This window comes from Scleropages formosus, chromosome 10 (assembly GCF_900964775.1).
Source record: "Scleropages formosus chromosome 10, fSclFor1.1, whole genome shotgun sequence".
NCBI lineage: Eukaryota > Metazoa > Chordata > Actinopteri > Osteoglossiformes > Osteoglossidae > Scleropages > Scleropages formosus.
In genome coordinates, this window is record NC_041815.1 from 175,072 (window position 1) to 192,262 (window position 17,191).

General features: G+C 42.4%; 3 protein-coding genes across 5 annotated transcripts in view; 1 reads left to right on the plus strand and 2 right to left on the minus strand.

Moving 5' to 3' along the window:
- Nucleotides 1-2,631: 2,631 nt before the first annotated feature.
- mrpl44 (mitochondrial ribosomal protein L44) lies at nucleotides 2,632-6,773 on the minus strand. Its single transcript, XM_018732108.2, has 4 exons — nucleotides 6,554-6,773; nucleotides 4,038-4,506; nucleotides 3,608-3,786; nucleotides 2,632-3,008 (listed from the first exon to the last, which is right to left on the minus strand). Exons 1-4 carry the CDS (start codon nucleotides 6,727-6,729, stop codon nucleotides 2,831-2,833), a joined length of 1,002 nt encoding a protein of 333 aa, XP_018587624.2. The 5' UTR covers nucleotides 6,730-6,773; the 3' UTR covers nucleotides 2,632-2,830.
- A 494-nt stretch (nucleotides 6,774-7,267) lies between these two features.
- mffa (mitochondrial fission factor a) lies at nucleotides 7,268-16,057 on the minus strand. Of its 3 annotated transcripts, XM_018732140.2 has the most exons (8): nucleotides 15,902-16,057; nucleotides 13,636-13,853; nucleotides 13,376-13,545; nucleotides 12,921-13,012; nucleotides 11,188-11,346; nucleotides 8,581-8,634; nucleotides 8,334-8,418; nucleotides 7,268-7,768 (listed from the first exon to the last, which is right to left on the minus strand). In XM_018732140.2, exons 2-8 carry the CDS (start codon nucleotides 13,847-13,849, stop codon nucleotides 7,637-7,639), a joined length of 906 nt encoding a protein of 301 aa, XP_018587656.1. In that variant the 5' UTR covers nucleotides 13,850-13,853; nucleotides 15,902-16,057; the 3' UTR covers nucleotides 7,268-7,636. The 3 variants fall into 3 exon arrangements, with proteins under 3 accessions (XP_018587656.1, XP_018587657.1, XP_018587658.1); XM_018732141.2 differs by lacking the exon at nucleotides 11,188-11,346; XM_018732142.2 differs by lacking the exons at nucleotides 8,581-8,634; nucleotides 11,188-11,346.
- Nucleotides 14,645-17,191, plus strand: part of egfem1 (EGF-like and EMI domain containing 1) — a gene marked incomplete at its 5' end in the record, with an annotated part of 60,431 nt that continues 57,884 nt past the window's right edge. The window contains 1 exon segment of the mRNA XM_029255492.1: nucleotides 14,645-14,664. Coding sequence (XP_029111325.1) covers nucleotides 14,645-14,664 — 20 coding nt within the window.

Sequence of the window (17,191 nt, forward strand, 5' to 3'; positions counted from 1 at the left end):
TTGGGTAAATTCTGTCAATTAGCCTGAACCATCATTAATTATAGCCTTTTTTATAAGGAGATACTTCTGGGGTGTACTGGAGTTCCAGTGCGACACTAAAGGGAACAGCATTTACTACAGTGCTGCTATGGTAACTGTGGTAAAACCCTGTCCCTTACTTTTACAACGAAATGATCACAAAATAGGGTGGGTGCGGTGGCGCAGTGGGTTGGACCACAGTCCTGCTCTCCGGTGGGTCTGGGGTTCAAGTCCCGCTTGGGGTGCCTTGTGATGGACTGGCGTCCCGTCCTGGGTGTGTCCCCTTCCCCCTCTGGCCTTACGCCCTGTGTTGCCGGGTAGGCTCCGGTTCCCCGTGACCCCGTAAGGGACAAGCGGTTCTGAAAATGTGTGTGTGTGATCACAAAATAGAACAACCTTTTTTTTTTAGGTATGTCGATTTTTGCGTTCACTATGGTTAAAGTTTACATATTACAAGTGTCTGTTTTAGCCACAGAATCTTGCTTTCACTATTTTTATTAAAGTGTTCAAGAATTTGTGAGAATTTCTGCTCACACATATAAGGAACACTATACTGAGGGATTTTAAATGCCATTTATTAGCAAAAAAATCCATACATATTCTGCATGTGCCCGAATATTCTAGAACATTCTAGAAAAGCACTCAACGTGTAACAGCCATTGGAGGATTCTAGAAGGCACCAGAACATTCTAGAAAGCATCTGGTTCCTCAACTACTGGAATATTTGGAGCTGGGAACCTGGTGCCAAAATTAGTCAGAATTTGCTAATTTCAAGTACGTGGAAAACTTTTCTAAAGACTGACATATACTGTAGTACGAACTAACAACAAAAGTATAAGTAATCTAACAATTGAATGGAAAATGAAAAGAAAAAATTGACCAACAATTTTTGTTGCATTGTGTTATTTAATGAGAATCTGCGTTTCTCATGTGACATAATAGGCGTGTACTGACCAATTCCATATGTCGCTTTAGAGGAAATCGTGTGTAGTAGAAACATGGAAGTGCATGTGCAGCAATAAGTGAAGCCCATGTTGTATTGGTTACACCAAGCAGGTAAGTAGAATCAGGTGGGTCAATCAAAATCATTTATTCATTTTATAAATTTATTCAGTAGAAGAATAATTACCATCCCTAGAGAACTCACATGCTGTCACTGCATTTCTTGTTGAAATAAACTACAAATGTCTCTGTTACTATGTTTTTTGGAGTTAAGAACGAAGCAAGTCTCACCAGTTGGTGACTCAGCTGAACTGGGTGATGGCAACTTGACTGATACATCGATCTCAATTTAAACTGATCTTCCAAGCAACATGTTACAGTACCATTTTAAACCCAAACTACGTTAAAAAGGTGGTACATTGTACTTGCTGTGTCATCTCATTGGCTGTTGCTGCAAAGCCTGCTGCCCTGGACACTAGAGTACAACGGCTGTACTACTTGTGACAGCGTCCAGGGAGCTGCAAGATTGTCCGAGTTCGTCTCGATTAGCTTCGTACATTTTATACATATTATATATTTTTTTACTGTATACAGTAGGTTTTAATAATTTGTTTTAAGGACAACTGAATCCTGGAAGAGGATATTATTATTATTGAGCGTTTTTGGGGAAACCAGTGAAATAAAGAAGAAATTGACTAGGAGTGTAACTGAAGAGAATGTATAATTGAAGGATCCCATGGCTAAAAAAACACTGCTCACTTGCCTTCATCAAGGTCATGCTGATCCAGAGCCTATCCCAAAAGGATGAGCAGGGGGTTCACACACTGGATAGGACAGTCCATCACAGGGTATCCCCGCCCCCCACAAAGGAAAATTTAGAGTCAATTCAGTTGAACTGCATGTCTTTGGACTGTGAGAGGAAACCCACAGAACATGAAAACTCCACACAGGCTGAGCAGGGATCAAACCCACATTCTCTCACAGAGACCCCCCGCGTGCTGTGGCAGTGCTACTTTTCATACAGCAGGTGTATTGTTCAGTACGACTATTGTAAATAAAGTGTTTCTTTTGTGCTTTATGAGTTGGGAGTCCAAAGGTGATGCTGACGGTTCATAAATTACTCTCTCCTGCACAGATTCACGGTACTACTATTAATAATTTGCACAATAAGTGATAGAATTCCATAGTTTTTCTTACAAATATTATAAAATATTGGTGTTATCATTGCCATTCATTAAAAAATAAATTTTGGCTCATTTTAAAGTTTTGGGGATCTATTTCTTGTCCAAGAACCTATTATTATTATTATTAAAGAAATTATGGTAATTGGACCCTGGAATAAAAAGAAAACCCCAAACGGGGTGATGTATCAGAACAATTTAACACCATCATTTTGGCGTGACTATGCTGGAAGGACAAAAAAGCTGTGGTTATGTTTCGGATCATTTGAAACGTAAATGCTGACAGACATAAAAGTCCAAAACACAACCATCTCACTGCAAAATATTCTAGTGCGACACGTTTTATATCGAAAAACATGTAGGATCTCAAGGAAGCTGCTGAGTAGAAAAGCTACCGAAATCCAGCACTGTTGCTGCTTTGCCTTGTGAGTTTGTCTTTAAATTCCTTTGGTTTTCATTCAGCCAAATGGATGACACAAGATCAAAGTATTTTTTTTATTTTTAAATTTCAGACACACAATGATGGAAAATGTAATGTATCCAAGCATCGTGCAAAAACAGATGAGATCGTTTACCACGTTCGCCCTTCCCGGCCCACAGTTCACGCGGCATGTGACGCTAATGCCAGTTCAAATAGGACCCGTGGCCGTTGCCTCTCCACACGGGACAGCCATTTGGGAGCGACACTCCTAGGGGCCATGGCCTGAGTGAAGGGCAGCAGTGGGAGACGGCTCCTTGGGGGTCGAGAAGTCCCAAGGCCTTCGGTTCTCAGTGTATCCATACAACCTTCTCAGAGCTATGCGAGCAGCTTCCTCTTCTGCAGCCAGAACAGTCTCCCCCGGACCTTCAGCAAGGAGCTTTTTACCACTAAAGACACAGAAAGGACAGCAGGATTACAGTGGGCACCACACACACAAGACCAACAGCTGTGGGTCTCATGCATGAAAGGTCCAAAACCAAAGGCACGGAGGTTTTTGATTCTGCCTCCAGTGTGGTGGAAATGACCTCCCCCTCTCACTCAGAACTGCTGAATCTCTCTTTACATATAAGAAGGCTCTCAAAAGATCCCCTGATCTAAGTGTGTGATTAACATTTATTAAACAGATAAAATACATGTTTCAAAAAGCCTGTATGTAGCTACTCGTGTGATGTAGTGAAGTGTCGTGTAGGACATCGCCAGGCACCGGGAACTCATTGAGATGTACGTACTTTGGAGAAAAGCATCTGCTAAATGTAAAACTGCAAAACGTAATGTACACTGGTTTATACCGCAGTATGAGACAATTGGACCGTATGCTAGAATCACGTGTCTGAATCCAAATCTCTCTTTCTATTGATGTGATGCACTTTTGTATTGTTCTCCGAGATACGCGTTGCTTTGGAGACAAGTATCTGCTAAACCAGTAACTGTAAATACCAGCAGAAAAGACCACGCTGCAAACAGGAATGAGAAAACAAAAGGTTACCTGTACAGTCCCACAAAGTAAAGCGGGAGCACAGTGCTGGTGCCGGCCGACCTAGTGAGGCGAGGTTCAGGAAGGGGCAGATTTCTTTGAGACATTTCCTCTACCAGGAGCCCCATGGGATTCGTCACTGGCCACAGCTCAAAGAGGTCCTTTCCAATGAGCTGTGCGATCAGGAAGTCCTAGCAGCGAACACATGCAAGGTTCTTCAGCAACAGTACAAAATCACAGAACACAGCCTTTGACATTGGATAGATGTATAGCGTCCACAACACACACACACACACACACACACACACACACAAAATGTTCCAGAATTTAACACATAATACTGTGCAATTCCATACATGTTACACATTTCATATGGTCACCAAGAGATGAAGAAATGCGAACTATGAGCAAACAGACAGGATTAAGTTACGAGGCATCTTACTCGAAGAAAAAGTTCTGCCCTTTGTGGTCCACTGCTCCCCCGAAGTGCTCCAACCACAGCAAAGAAAGTGTCATGTAGGACACCGTCAGGCACCGGGAACTGAGCGCTCAGCGTCAGCTCCTCGACGGCGAGATTCCGCGCCACGTGGCACACGACCGCACGGCTGCTAAGGTAGCCCACCACCACTGCCACGCCCTCCTCCGGCAAATTCGGGAAGCTGCCTCGGCACCAGTCAGAGAGGAAGCTCAAAGCAAAGTCCATCCCCTGCACGCGGAGCTCCGTGTTGTCACTCAAACTGAGGGCGGCGCTCTCCTTGTCGAGGCCCAAAAGGCGCCGGCGCTCCTCCTCCATTGTCACGTAACACGAGTTCACAAACGCCGTCCTCAGCAGCTCTAAGGAGAAGTCTTCCTGAAGCCGGTAGCTGAACGCTTGGATCTCGGCGTGATAGTCCCAGTTGGGCTCGTGAGATCTGCGGCAAGACAAAGAGTTTAAATGGTTTGATCCATCTCATCTCCAGGCTCCACTGAAGGCGTCACTTCGTCTCCTTCACTAGCCGCTTCACTCACACAGGGTTCCCGCTATACAGCTGACCCTTGAAGAACGCGAGGGTTAGGGCCACCGGCCCCCCACGCAGTCGAAAATCCGCGTATAACCTTTAACTCCCTAAAAACAGAAACTACTAATAGTCTACTGTTGAGCGGAAGCCTTACCGATAACAGTCAATTAAGATGTATTTTGTATATGTATCATATACTGTTTTCTTACAATAAAGTAAGCTAGAGAAAAGGAAATGTTAAGAAAATCATAAGGAAAATAAATTTACAGTACTGTATTTATTGATACTGTAAGTTTATGTTGTCTGTTTACAGGATGAATCATGTCTGTCAGTACCTACATCAATATTGTCTTATATGATACAAAACACTGTACATTACATGTATTACGTGTATATTTTATGGTAGTAAATGATAAAATACACTAGTATCTACATATATTTTATGCATTCATGACATACCCAACTTTTTAATTTTTTTCCCAAATATTTCTAAGCTACGCACTTCATTTGCAAGTTTTTCCAAATTGGCGCAAATCTCCAAAAAATCTTCAAAATCTGTGTCTAAGTGGGCCGACGCAGTTCAAACCTGTGTTGTTCAAGGGTCAACTGTACATCTTAGTACCCTTGAGCAAGGTACTTACCCTATAAATTGCCTCAGTAAAATGACCCAACTGTATGAGTGAGTAAATAATTGTAGGTTGATTTACGTTGTAAGTTACTTTGGAGAAAGGTGTGAGCTGTATGAATAAATATGTGAAACAATGAACAGCACAATGTCATCTTATGTGGGAATGGGGTGATTGGTACAGTGTGCAAGGCCAAAAAATAGTGTGTAATAGCACTCCATGTAGACCTTATGGGATGTGCTACTATGGGCTTATAGAAAAAATATTCTAATAGTAATTAGCTTGTTCGTTGAAAATCAGAAATAAATATGAAACTTTAGTTATATACTCTAAAGGTTTGTGAACAGTAGTAATACGTTTACTGTTTACACCTTCTGTCGCTACGACGCATGCAGGGCTGTCTCGGGTATCATGAGTCACCAGGAGAGGGTTCCTGAAGCTCAGCAGGTTGTTCAGTTGGCTTGCAGTGCATTCGCAACTGTCATTCGGAAACAAACATCTGTTTTTTTGCCCATTTTGTCCACAGAAAAAAAAGCAATTGCCTGCATAAAGTTGAGACTGCATTGGTGTCAAAAGCTGGTGGTGGGATTCGAACCTGCGACCTTTGGGTCCAAAGGCAACAGCTGTAGCGTAGGCACTACGCTACTAGCTGCCCTTCAGATAACAGTTTATGACTATGTGCTCATGTGATCTTACTGCGGTGCCTGTCTAAAAAGATGCTTTGCGCTTGGGAGTCTTCAGGCCACATGGGGGACAATCAGCAACTCTCGGGCCACATCAGCCAGCCCATTTCCCACTATTTCCTGCTGGAAAGACGCGTGGTACTGCTGCAGGCGCAGCGTTCCCCATCCACATTAGTGCCGTAAGGAGAGGACCATCGCCGGTACCTGGAACGCTGCAGTGCAATGGTAAACGACCCCTGGGCTGAGACGAATTGACCAGTATTCCGTATATTCAATCACAACAACAAGGCAAAAACTCTTAAGCCTAGTTGGAGAAAATTGCACAGACACATACACTGAAAGACAAGAAGTGCATAAAAAAGACATAATACATTACAGATTAGAGAAAATCTTGTTGTTACAAGTTATGCCGGTTTCCTGTGTGAAGCCGGCTTGACCTTCAACTTCAACTTGTCGGTCCTCAGTCTGCGCTCGCACAACAACATCGACTAATAAGTAATTTAGTAAACATGTAACCATCCGGGGAGAAGCCGAGGGCGCCGTGTCTTTAGCTACATGTTGTTCCTCAGACTTGTTCGTCCTGCCCAACTTGTGTTGAGCGCCGCAACAACCGAGAAAGAGAGCCGTGTGTATTGGGAGAGAGGCGCTTACCGTGGCTTCGGCGGCGGAGGCCCCTCTATCCTCTTCTTTCTTTCCATGAGAAGCCAGTAAGCCCTCATCCAGCGCTTCTTCTCTCTGTTTTGCGTGAAAACGACACTCCGACACAAGCGCTGAACGGTTATGCCGAACGCTTTCGCACCTCGCTGTAGAAGATAACTGGAGGCCATGACGGTTCCCACACCTGTACCACTCCTTACACCGTCCGTGTAGCTCTGCGGGATGCGCGCCTTTAGTTCCACGTTCAGCTCATTCGCGCACGGACTCTGCACATCCGGTGCAACATCCGGTTTGCAGTACAGCCGCGTTGTACGTCCCGGAATTCAGCTCTACTGTAGCGAAACGACGCAAAATGTTTTTTGCTGCAGTTTATTCATAAATAAAATGGCTAAAACACTGTTCCACATGTTTTAATGAACCTGTCTAAAGGTAAATTTATGAAAATGCCAAAAGGATTAACCCGTTGGTGCCGAATGAGGCGCACATGACCAAAAATGGAATAGGATCAGAATCATTGGAATGAACAACATGATGATATGAAACCCATTGTATACATTTCTTTTGAATGTTGCAATTCACATAAGACAATCATTTACATGAAGGTTAAAGACTACGATATGCAGTAAGTGCATAACATCTCTAATTTTATTAAATATGTATACTTAAAGCACTGAAGTCCTTGAAGAATAATTATACCCTATATCCATATGCATGAATACATTGACTGCTTTAATTTTACTCCATCTTATTATGTGTTACATAGGGAAACACTGTAGAGATTCAAGCCTGCGTGTAAACCTGGAGAAAGAAAATATCAGAATATTTACAGCTAAAGCACACATGCTTTGCACTAACAAGTGTTCCTGAAATAAAAAATACAATAATATTCAACAACACCCGAAAAAGGTGATTAACAGGTATGCATACACAAATAATGATTTTTTTTTTCCCCTCCCCCTGCCCAGATCTGTTTGTTGTGCAGCGGCCAGGTGCTACAGGGCTGGGCCAGAGTGCAGGGTACTTTTGGCAACAGTCTGACAGCATCTCAGTGGAAAGCTGGGAAGAGCAGCTGAGCTCTTAGCGACGGAACCAGATCCAGCTGTTGATGAGCCAGAAGGCCACAGTGATGGAGTACATTATCATCTCGCGCTTTGCTCGCTCCTTGTTCTCCTCCTCCAGGAGTTGCAGCCTCCGATTCAGTTTTATGATCTGCAATGATCCACCAATCCACCAACACATTAGTCACAGTTACACCTATAGCTTTGTGATATAGTTGCCAAAATATAAAAACAAATGCTCATCTAACTGAAATAAGAGGCTAAACACAAACTTCAGAATCTTAGAAGAATCTGCATTTCTACATGATTTTAAAAAGTTTGCTGAATGGAAATACTATCGCATCAAGGATGCCTGATCTGTTCTAAGTGCAGGCTGAGTCATAATAAAGCCTGAGAACTGACATTTACTGTCTGACTACAGGGCATTTCACAAAGCATGGTTAAAAAAAATAACTACATGATTTTGCAACAAGACAATTTGGCTGTTTAGAAACATTATTCTACTGCTTTGTGAAATATTCTACTGGAGTTCCAACACTGATGGATAACTGACATCGTTTAGCTCAGAGAGACATGGTGTGGGGATATCTTTGAAGTGTCTAAGAAATGGACAGGGAAATCACAAACACCCCAACTTCAGACTACTGCAAAGTACAAAGTAAATTGCAATGCTTGGTAAATGAATTGTAAACAATGGTTCCAAGTTAATGGCATACCTGTCGCCGTAGCGTTGTTGCATCTACCGGAGCCATGTCATCAGGTCCTCCTTCTAGAGTGTTGTCCAAAGTGGACAGGCTAAACCTAAATACAACAAAATGAACAAAACAAAACACAGCTCATACATCTCAATTCAGACACACAGTCTTACCCAGCTAAACACAACTATTGGACAAAAGTGAATAAGAAAGAAAAGGAAGGAAAGTAGGGAAAGGTAGTGTGACACAGCCAGGCAGGCACATTTACCTGGATTCATGCGAGGCATTCACGGAGGCTGAGCCACCGCGCAGAACAGGCTTGCTGAAGAGGATCGAAGAGACGAGGCCAGAAGAAAGGAAAAAAGGAGAGATGTAGAGCATACACACAACATTCAGCACACACTCAAACTCACGCAAGCATTTAGACACATTGGCCAGGGCATCATGCAGATGATATCAAATTGGAAACACCAAAGATGGACTACACTCAGCCCTCATATAACGGGGTCCCACAGACAATTTATTAATCACTAAATACCATTTTTATATAAAAGACTTATTATTCAGTATAATGGCATTTTTGCCTATTACACCATCATTACAAAAAGGGTGGAAGAAGTTGATGTAAGAACACCTGTCTCTTCCTCTGTGTTATTTCAGCCAGTGCTACGTTTTCACAAGGAAAAATTCAGTCCTAGTGCAACACCACTGCTACATGCTTTCAGGGAACTAGCATAAAACAGTTCAACCAGCGAAACAATCGAAAACCACAGGCAATAAAAAAAAGGTTCATAAAAACTCATTTGTGCGTATTGTGGTGTTTCAAAAAGTGTTTAGCAAAAACAAGACACACTGTGGGCAGCACAACTGCTGTGGAGCTTTGGAGCAGTCTGTATTGTAAAGAAACACTTTTTAATATGTTCTCCCAATGTTATCCTCCATTACAATCAAACTCACTAGTCTTTCTCCACAGTGTCATTCTCCTGTGCCACTCGATGGACAGGAAGAACATGGGACTGTCTTCCATGTATGAAGCAGAATGCAACACAATGACAAGCAAACAATGCTGCTTCACGTTGACATAATACAGCAAAAGTTCTGTGATGAACTGGTGTTTTATCCACAATATTCCTTGCCTCACACCGTATGATTCCAGTAAGGAGGAACACAGTGACCTGCATTGTATGAGTCATGTCTTACAGCAAATTTTAAATCATTATAGCTTGATTTGATACTTTTCCACTGAACATAACCTGCAAATAGAGAATTTAAGCTCTTGAGCTTTTACTGATTGTAATTCTAACTGTTCATAAACACGAACAGACTCCCAGCCCCAACTGTGCTCGTAAGTTGAAGTACAAGTCTACTGCTGTTTAGGTTACAACTACTGCACTCATGCTGGATGGCTGATGTAACAGCATCTCCTAAATTCAAAAACTGCTTTGAAAAACAGCACAAGGGAGCCTTTAAAAACCAAATAACAGAACCCAAAGTGGTGAAGCACTTCTTCAAAATCTGAACCACAGTTTACAATAAACTATGTGTGACCAGGTACAAACAGCAGCTCTCTTAAAAACATGTTTAGATCCAAACATAAAACCTGAGACTTAACACCTCTTTCCACTGTTAATACAGGATTTTCCCCAAGGGAGTAAAGCTCTGCAGTCGTTTCCTCATTTTTCAAACCATGTTTAAAACATAAAAATCCGGAAGCCAAATAATCAAAATGTCTATATCCACGATATACCCTGCTTTGAGCCTTATGCACCCTGGACAGACTCTGGATCACAACAACCCTGGATTGTGTTTCTTGGTAATGAAGTTTAAAAGACAATACAAAAATAATTACAAATAAGCTATGTTTGTGTCACCATTTTCATAAATAAAATATCTTCTATTTTGGTATTTTTTTTATTGATTTTAGGTGTCATTTTTTGCCCAGGAACAGATTTTATATCACATAAATACTGGTCATTTTACCCCCTCACATCAGGAATCTGTGTAATGGGGTGATTCTACAGGGCAAAATAACCCCGTTATTTGAGGAATGGGTGTACAAAGGAACAATGCTACTCGATTTCCAACATAATACGCTTAGATTCAAGTAGAAAAAAATGGAAGCTGCCTAGGATGTGTTCTTTAGGACTACATCAGTCAGTTACAAGGATCTGCAGTACAGAGGGCCATTGCTTTCATAGCACAGAAAAAAGTGCTTAGCACACTTCTTAACTGTGCCTTATAGTACTCAACATGAACATTAAGCCAACCAGTATTTTTCAACTACCAGGCTATTTACCAGTCTTAAAAAGTAGCTGGAGTTGAAGACATATAATGTATGCACCACCATAGCATGGCTGAAAAGCACAGTCCATGCATGTACATTTTTGACAAAGGTCAAAAACTCAGGAAATGTGGCTTTCAACATGCTTCCCAAAATACTGTTATAAATATAGTGCAAAAGCACCAACACAATATCAATAAATCATATATTCCCTTAGCAAGCTTTGATTAACAGAAATGGAACAATTCAAACTAAATTAATAACATGCACAGTAAATCTGTAATTTCGTTGTGTTGCACAGCAGTACAATGACAATAAAGTCTTCAATTCAATTAAAACAAAAAAATGAAGCCAGGTGGTGCAGATTACACACAGACTTTAAACTGTGTAACATTTACGAGAGCTGTTCAGATCTCTCCCTTGTAATCCTGCCCATGGATGTTGAAGAAGGAGCGATGTCCTTCCAATCACAGAAAGCCAAATTATCCGAAACATGGTGGTACGCGTTATGGGGATCACTACTCAAATGCGGTAAGATGTCCAACAGCACAGAGGAGGGATGAGATTCATGGGTCATAAGTCACAAGCTGTCACCTGCGATGGTTTTCATCCAGAACCTCCAGGACCTGCTGGTAGGCCCGGCGTGTGGTGGACTGGATTAGGGACAGAACGCCACGTGTGCTGTAAAGGTTGTGCCCGTCATCGGGGGCAGCAGGTGGAGGGCAAGCGCTCAAAGAGGTCGAAGGGTTCGCACTGCTCAGTGTGCAGCAGCAAGGCCAAATAGGACAAGGGAGGGGGGACAAAAGGAAGGAAGGAAGGATGGAGAAAAAACAAAAGACCAACTGCACTTTACGGACAGCATAATGGAAAGAGGCCTGGAAGAAAGGGTCTGTAGGAGAACTGCACTCAGTTAACCCCTACCACAGCATGAGCTCAGAAGAGAAATCTCAACAAGTAAGAGAAATAAGGACGGAAAAAACAATGGAAGTGGAAAAAAAAATGTTTTATTCAAACACTGCAAACAGGAGATTCTGTATTTCAGTGTGTACTGTTTTGCCATGGAACTTGCAACCAGCCTTCATGATGGATAGACTTTCAAATTAGGGTTGGTTGCAGGTTCAGATCCCACCCTAAACTGCTCCAGTAAATTACCCAGCTGTATAAACGGGTAAATAATTGTAAGTAGCTTAACACCGAAAGTTGCTTTCGAGAAAAGCATCAGATAAATTTAATTCTTTTGGATTTCACCTGCACTACAGGTTTTGAGATGAGCGCTTGAATCCCTTTCCTTATGCCTTCTCTACTCTACGTTCTGGAAAACATTAAATGGCCCGTGAGTTGCATATCGCACAGCGGAGCCCATGGGTTGTTGTATGATGTACATTCACAATGTTCATCAAGTGCATGCATTTTTATTTTACTCAAAGTAACACCAACTGTTACCACTGGACAAAAAAGGGACACTGCTTGCATTGAATTCATCTCATAATTAGCACTTAACATGCGTCATACCACCTTAGCTCATTCCAGTCACTCAGCATCTTTGACGTCACCTTCAACTTAAGAGTTAATTTCACAAGAACTTAATTTCAGTATTCTTAGTAAGGTTTTTTTTAAACAAAACAAAGTCCATTTTTTTTACCATGTTAAATCTCAGTATCTGGATGTTTTGGTTCCATTTGTTTTCCGTTTTAAAGAATACATAAACAGCACTGATTTGGTGTATTTGAATTAGAGTATTATGCAAAAAAAAAAAAAAACCTTTAATATTAACTGTGCATGAACTTATTGACTGAAACACTACCATCCCTACCAAATTCTCAATATGCAATATTAATATTAAAGAGACGACAGACAGCTCTTTGAGAAATGTTATTGAAGAACACCAAAAAGTGCAGAAAAACATTTACTCAGCTCCAAAATCTTTGGGGAGTGATCAAAAACAAATCACTTAGCATGCAGTGGTTGATTTGAAAAATGATGGAATACGTGAAGGTTGTAAAGACCTTTAAGATCAACAACCCTTTCAACACCTGACCTTCAGGACCTATGTCACGTACCCTTTGACTTTATCCCTGACAATACCTTTTTATAGGCAAGACTTGGTTCATAACCTAATAATGAGAACTCAAATGTTGAAAGCAGCAGCAGCTGCATCACAACTCCCTAAAGCCACAGACTGAGGTTAGAGTCAGTGCAAGACTTCCAAAACATCTAACTCAGCCCAGAGATTGAGAACAAGGCAGATGCTGAGAGGAACAAACAGCTGGGGTGAAGGAGGACACGCAGAGAACAAGGAGGACAAGTACATTATTAGTTATACCCACACAGAGTCGCTCCTGGGCAGCTGACCGTTCTGTCGGACAGCAGTGTTCTCGCTCGCAGACCTTTCCCGCCTAAAACGTCCATGTGATCGGCCCTGAGGAGACATAACAGCGCAGTTCTTCACACACCAGCTTCACCTTCAGCACACACTGTCTATATGTTGACGTTCCACACAGTTGTCACATGAGGAAGAGAGATGCGCGTAGGTATGAATAGTTATAGGATATGACTGCAGGAGTGGACGTGTCCCTCAACTGTTAGCTTCAAGGAATGTAAAGGTTTTTTGTCCTCCTTTCCATTCTTCTAACAAATCTATCACTTAGACACTTTTCATTTCATTACTGATGCCTTCACCCAGTTATACAACAACACACTACACCAGGGCCTCTCCTGTTAAGACTGTACGACACTAACCTGAGCTGCAGTGCCACCGTTACACTCCCTCATCTATACTCACCTCTTCCACTTGCACAGATGGACCCACAGGGCGTTCTAGTTCCAGGAAGTCAAGCGGTCGCTCGTTGAGAGTCAGGACTCGCGGTGGAGTCTTAAGTGCCAGCGTCTCCAGGGGTGTGGACTGGATGAGGTCCAGGTCCCTTGGTCTGGAGTACTGGGAGCTCTCATCCTCTGTTGCGAAAAAACGCAGTCATGCCAGGGGAACACAGCACAGCGTTTTCAGAATGGAAAATGAGGAAAATTGCTAGGAAGCTTGGGTACCTGCCACAACAATCCTCTCCGGAACATGCATCATGGTGCTGTGCGGGGCTTCCTGAAAACCCTTCTCCTGCTCCACAGAGACTGACGGGGCCACTTTCAGCTTTTCTGGGATGCGCATGCGCTGACTGATGCCCTCTGTGTATTCGATTTCATACTGGATGCGGTTTATCTCTGCCATTTCTGCAGTAGGAGATGGGAAAGCTGCTCCGTTCATTTGGCTGAAAGAATGAAGGCAGTCTGGTCATTACCACACACTTCAGCATTTCTCACATACAGAAATAAAAACAAACAGAGGATCTTGCATTATCCACATGTTAATGATCAATACAGAAAAGAAATATATAGGGCCAACAGACAGCACAGCAGATATGGACAAAGACTTCAGGTTTATAGTTCCAAGTTCCTTTCCCTACTCCTGCTGTAGTGTCCTTGAGTGAGGCTCAATACTTTCATCGGCAAAGTAAGAGATTAAATATTACACACCAAGACCTCTTGTTACAAACATTCCAGTAACTAACTTCAAAGATAAATAAATAAACCGGAAAAAAAGTTTGCTTATAATCGCATTTTCTTCATATACCTGTTTACAAAAATGTGTTGTGTTGCTGAGTGAATGTAACCTGTGCTGTAAACTGAGAGTGACCAGATCCAGAAGAAAAATGCACACAGCACACATGAAGAATTGGTCCCATAATCGCTGGCAGTTATGTTCTGTCCTCAGTTACAAGCAGGGCTGTGGAGTTGGTACACAAAACCTTCAACTCCGACTCCAGTAACACAATAATTGCTTCCGTCTCTGACTTCACGACTTCGGCTCCGCAGCACTGCCCAAAAGTCGCAAAGTGTTTTGGGGGTTTACTTATCTAGCGAATATAGTCCTAAACCTATATTACGGTTATTACACCTCTAATTTTGGGGGGTCTACTTATACTCCGGCATATACGGTACATTTAGTCAGAGTTGGTACATTTTTATCAACTCCAGGAACCCAATAATTGCTTCCGACTGACTCCACAGCACTGGTCACAAGTAAGACATGTAGCCAATATTTAAGTATTTTAACACTATGTTATTCCAATGCTATCCTCCATTACACTCCATCTTTCTCTCCTTTCTCTGCTCTTCATGTGCAAGGATTGAAGGAACAAAGCAGTCTTACATATATCAAGAATGCTGAATAGGTACTGACGCTTATTTTCAATCATTTTAAAAGTAGACTAAATGTTCTTACAATTTACTACACGATAAACAGAATTTAAAGGTGTTCCCTGCCTCATGCCTACGTGTTTCCAGTATAACACAAAAACAGTGAGACGCTTCACCGGATGAGCAAATGATGAGAATAGAATTGATAAATAAAATTGATTTAAGGCAATTATTTATCTAAATACTTCACAGAATCCAATCCATGAATAAACGGATAGATGTTTATATGATCAAGCTTTTATATCGTGACGCAATATAGCTACATTTACGAACAAATTTCGACCAGACTTCCGGTGGCAACTGTGCTTGTAAACTGAAGACACAGCGTGCATGATTTTTAAAAATTAAATGGCATAAGTCATGATGCTGCTGCCCAAGTGAACCCCATCCACATTTATTCACTGGGTCAAAGCAGTGATGTTTCCGCCACTCAAAACCGGCTTTTCCCTGTAAATAAAACTACCACAACGCAAAGACAAGCATAATGCACCGAGTGAGAGTGGAAAAATGGAGGTCATTCAAAGCCCAACCCTGAGTCCGAAAGGGCGAAAATGCAACTAGTTGAAAGGCGCGAACGTGACATTGTGAACGACGACGAGAATGCGCGCGCACCCACTGCGCGGAACCGCGACGCGCTCCGGGCGCGAGGGCAGGACGCAGTCAGTGCGCGTGACGCCATCACATGAGCGAAACAGGCTAGAGACAGAGGACACGGAGCACAACACCGTTCAACAGGTGTTGTAACTGTTTCTAAGTGATGTGCGCAGTAAATACGAGTCGCGGTCGTCTGATAACAAACAAAAGCGCTGCACTGCATTCTGCAGTCGTTCTAAACATTGGGGGACCCCAAACCGATACGTAATCAATGTGTACAACCTGGGTAAACAGCACTGGAAAAATATGCTAAATCGACAAGTAAGTGATTTGCACTGCGTAAATAGAATTAACTTTTCTGGGTTCACGGAGCGGGGCCTTTAGTTTAGCTTTTTTGCCCGATCCCATGATCACGAAACATACTATACTGGGGGGGAAAAGTCAGCATCAGAATTTACACACTTACTCTGAGCCGTTGACGTGTGGAGCGATTTCGTTCGATCAGAAGGCGGTAGAGGCCGTTGATTTCTACATTACACACTCGACAGCATTGCGGTGACAGTAAACAGATTAGCAAAGCGAAAGCAGGAGACGTCCTGTGCGTCTCCGCGCCGGAAGTTACGCATCGCCGCGGACAAAGGGGCGGGGCTTAAAGTGACTAAGACATATATTACGTTTACGTTTACATTTGTATTTATTTATTTATTTAGCAGACCCTTTTTTCCAAAGCGACTTTCGATGAACTCTATAGTGTTATCAGCCCACACACGTTATTCATCAAGGTGACTTACACTGCTAGATACACTATTTACAATAGGTCCATCTCCATGAGTGGAACACACTCTGTCACTTAGGGAACCATTAGTGTTCATTGCACAGTACACCTACAGTTGCTTCGTTACATTTATTAATTTAGAAGACGCAAAGCAGCGTACGACTCAGAGTAAACACAAATTTATTTCACAAACAGATGGCGAGATACAGATGCAGACATGTGGTTCTCAAAGAGCACCATTTTAGCCAGAGACTCTTCTCGAATGTACAAATGTGGAATGTAGTCAACAGTTCTGAGTGAGAGGGGGAGGTCATTCCACCACGTCGGAGCCAGAACTGAGAACTCCTAGGCCCTTATATATTTGACCTCTTATACGGAGGACCATCAAATAGCCAGAAGTAGAGGATCATAGCAGTCTGGTTGGGGTGTAGCGAGTGATCAGGTCCTGTAGGTATCTGTTGATGATTTTGTAGGCCGTAACTAGGGTTTTGAACTTGACACAGGCAGCTACATGGATTCAACAGAGAAAGACGAGGAGGGAGGATACATGGAACTCTTTGGTCACTTGAATACAGCTTCTGCAACACCGTTGTGTATCATCTGGGGAGTTTTGGTGGCGGAATCTAGAAAACAAGATAGGAGGGAGAGACAATAGTCCATGCAGGATATCACCATGGTCTGCGCTAGAAGATGCATAGAGTGTGTTGTGAAATAAAAACTGATTCTACAGCTTTTAGACAGGTATCCACAGAACAAGAGTATGGATTCATTCTGCTGGGAGAAGCAGCAACTTGAATGTATTGAAGTTGAAAAGAGGTGGTTATTGTCTGCATTGCAGCAACACACAACTCCAGACAGACACTGAGAGCCATTGGAAGAAGTGATGGAAAAGCAAAGGGGACCCAGCACTGAGCCTTGAGGAACCCCAACTTTGCTGTTCATTGCATGTATCCTCGTGCTTCACTGTTCATTACATATGTA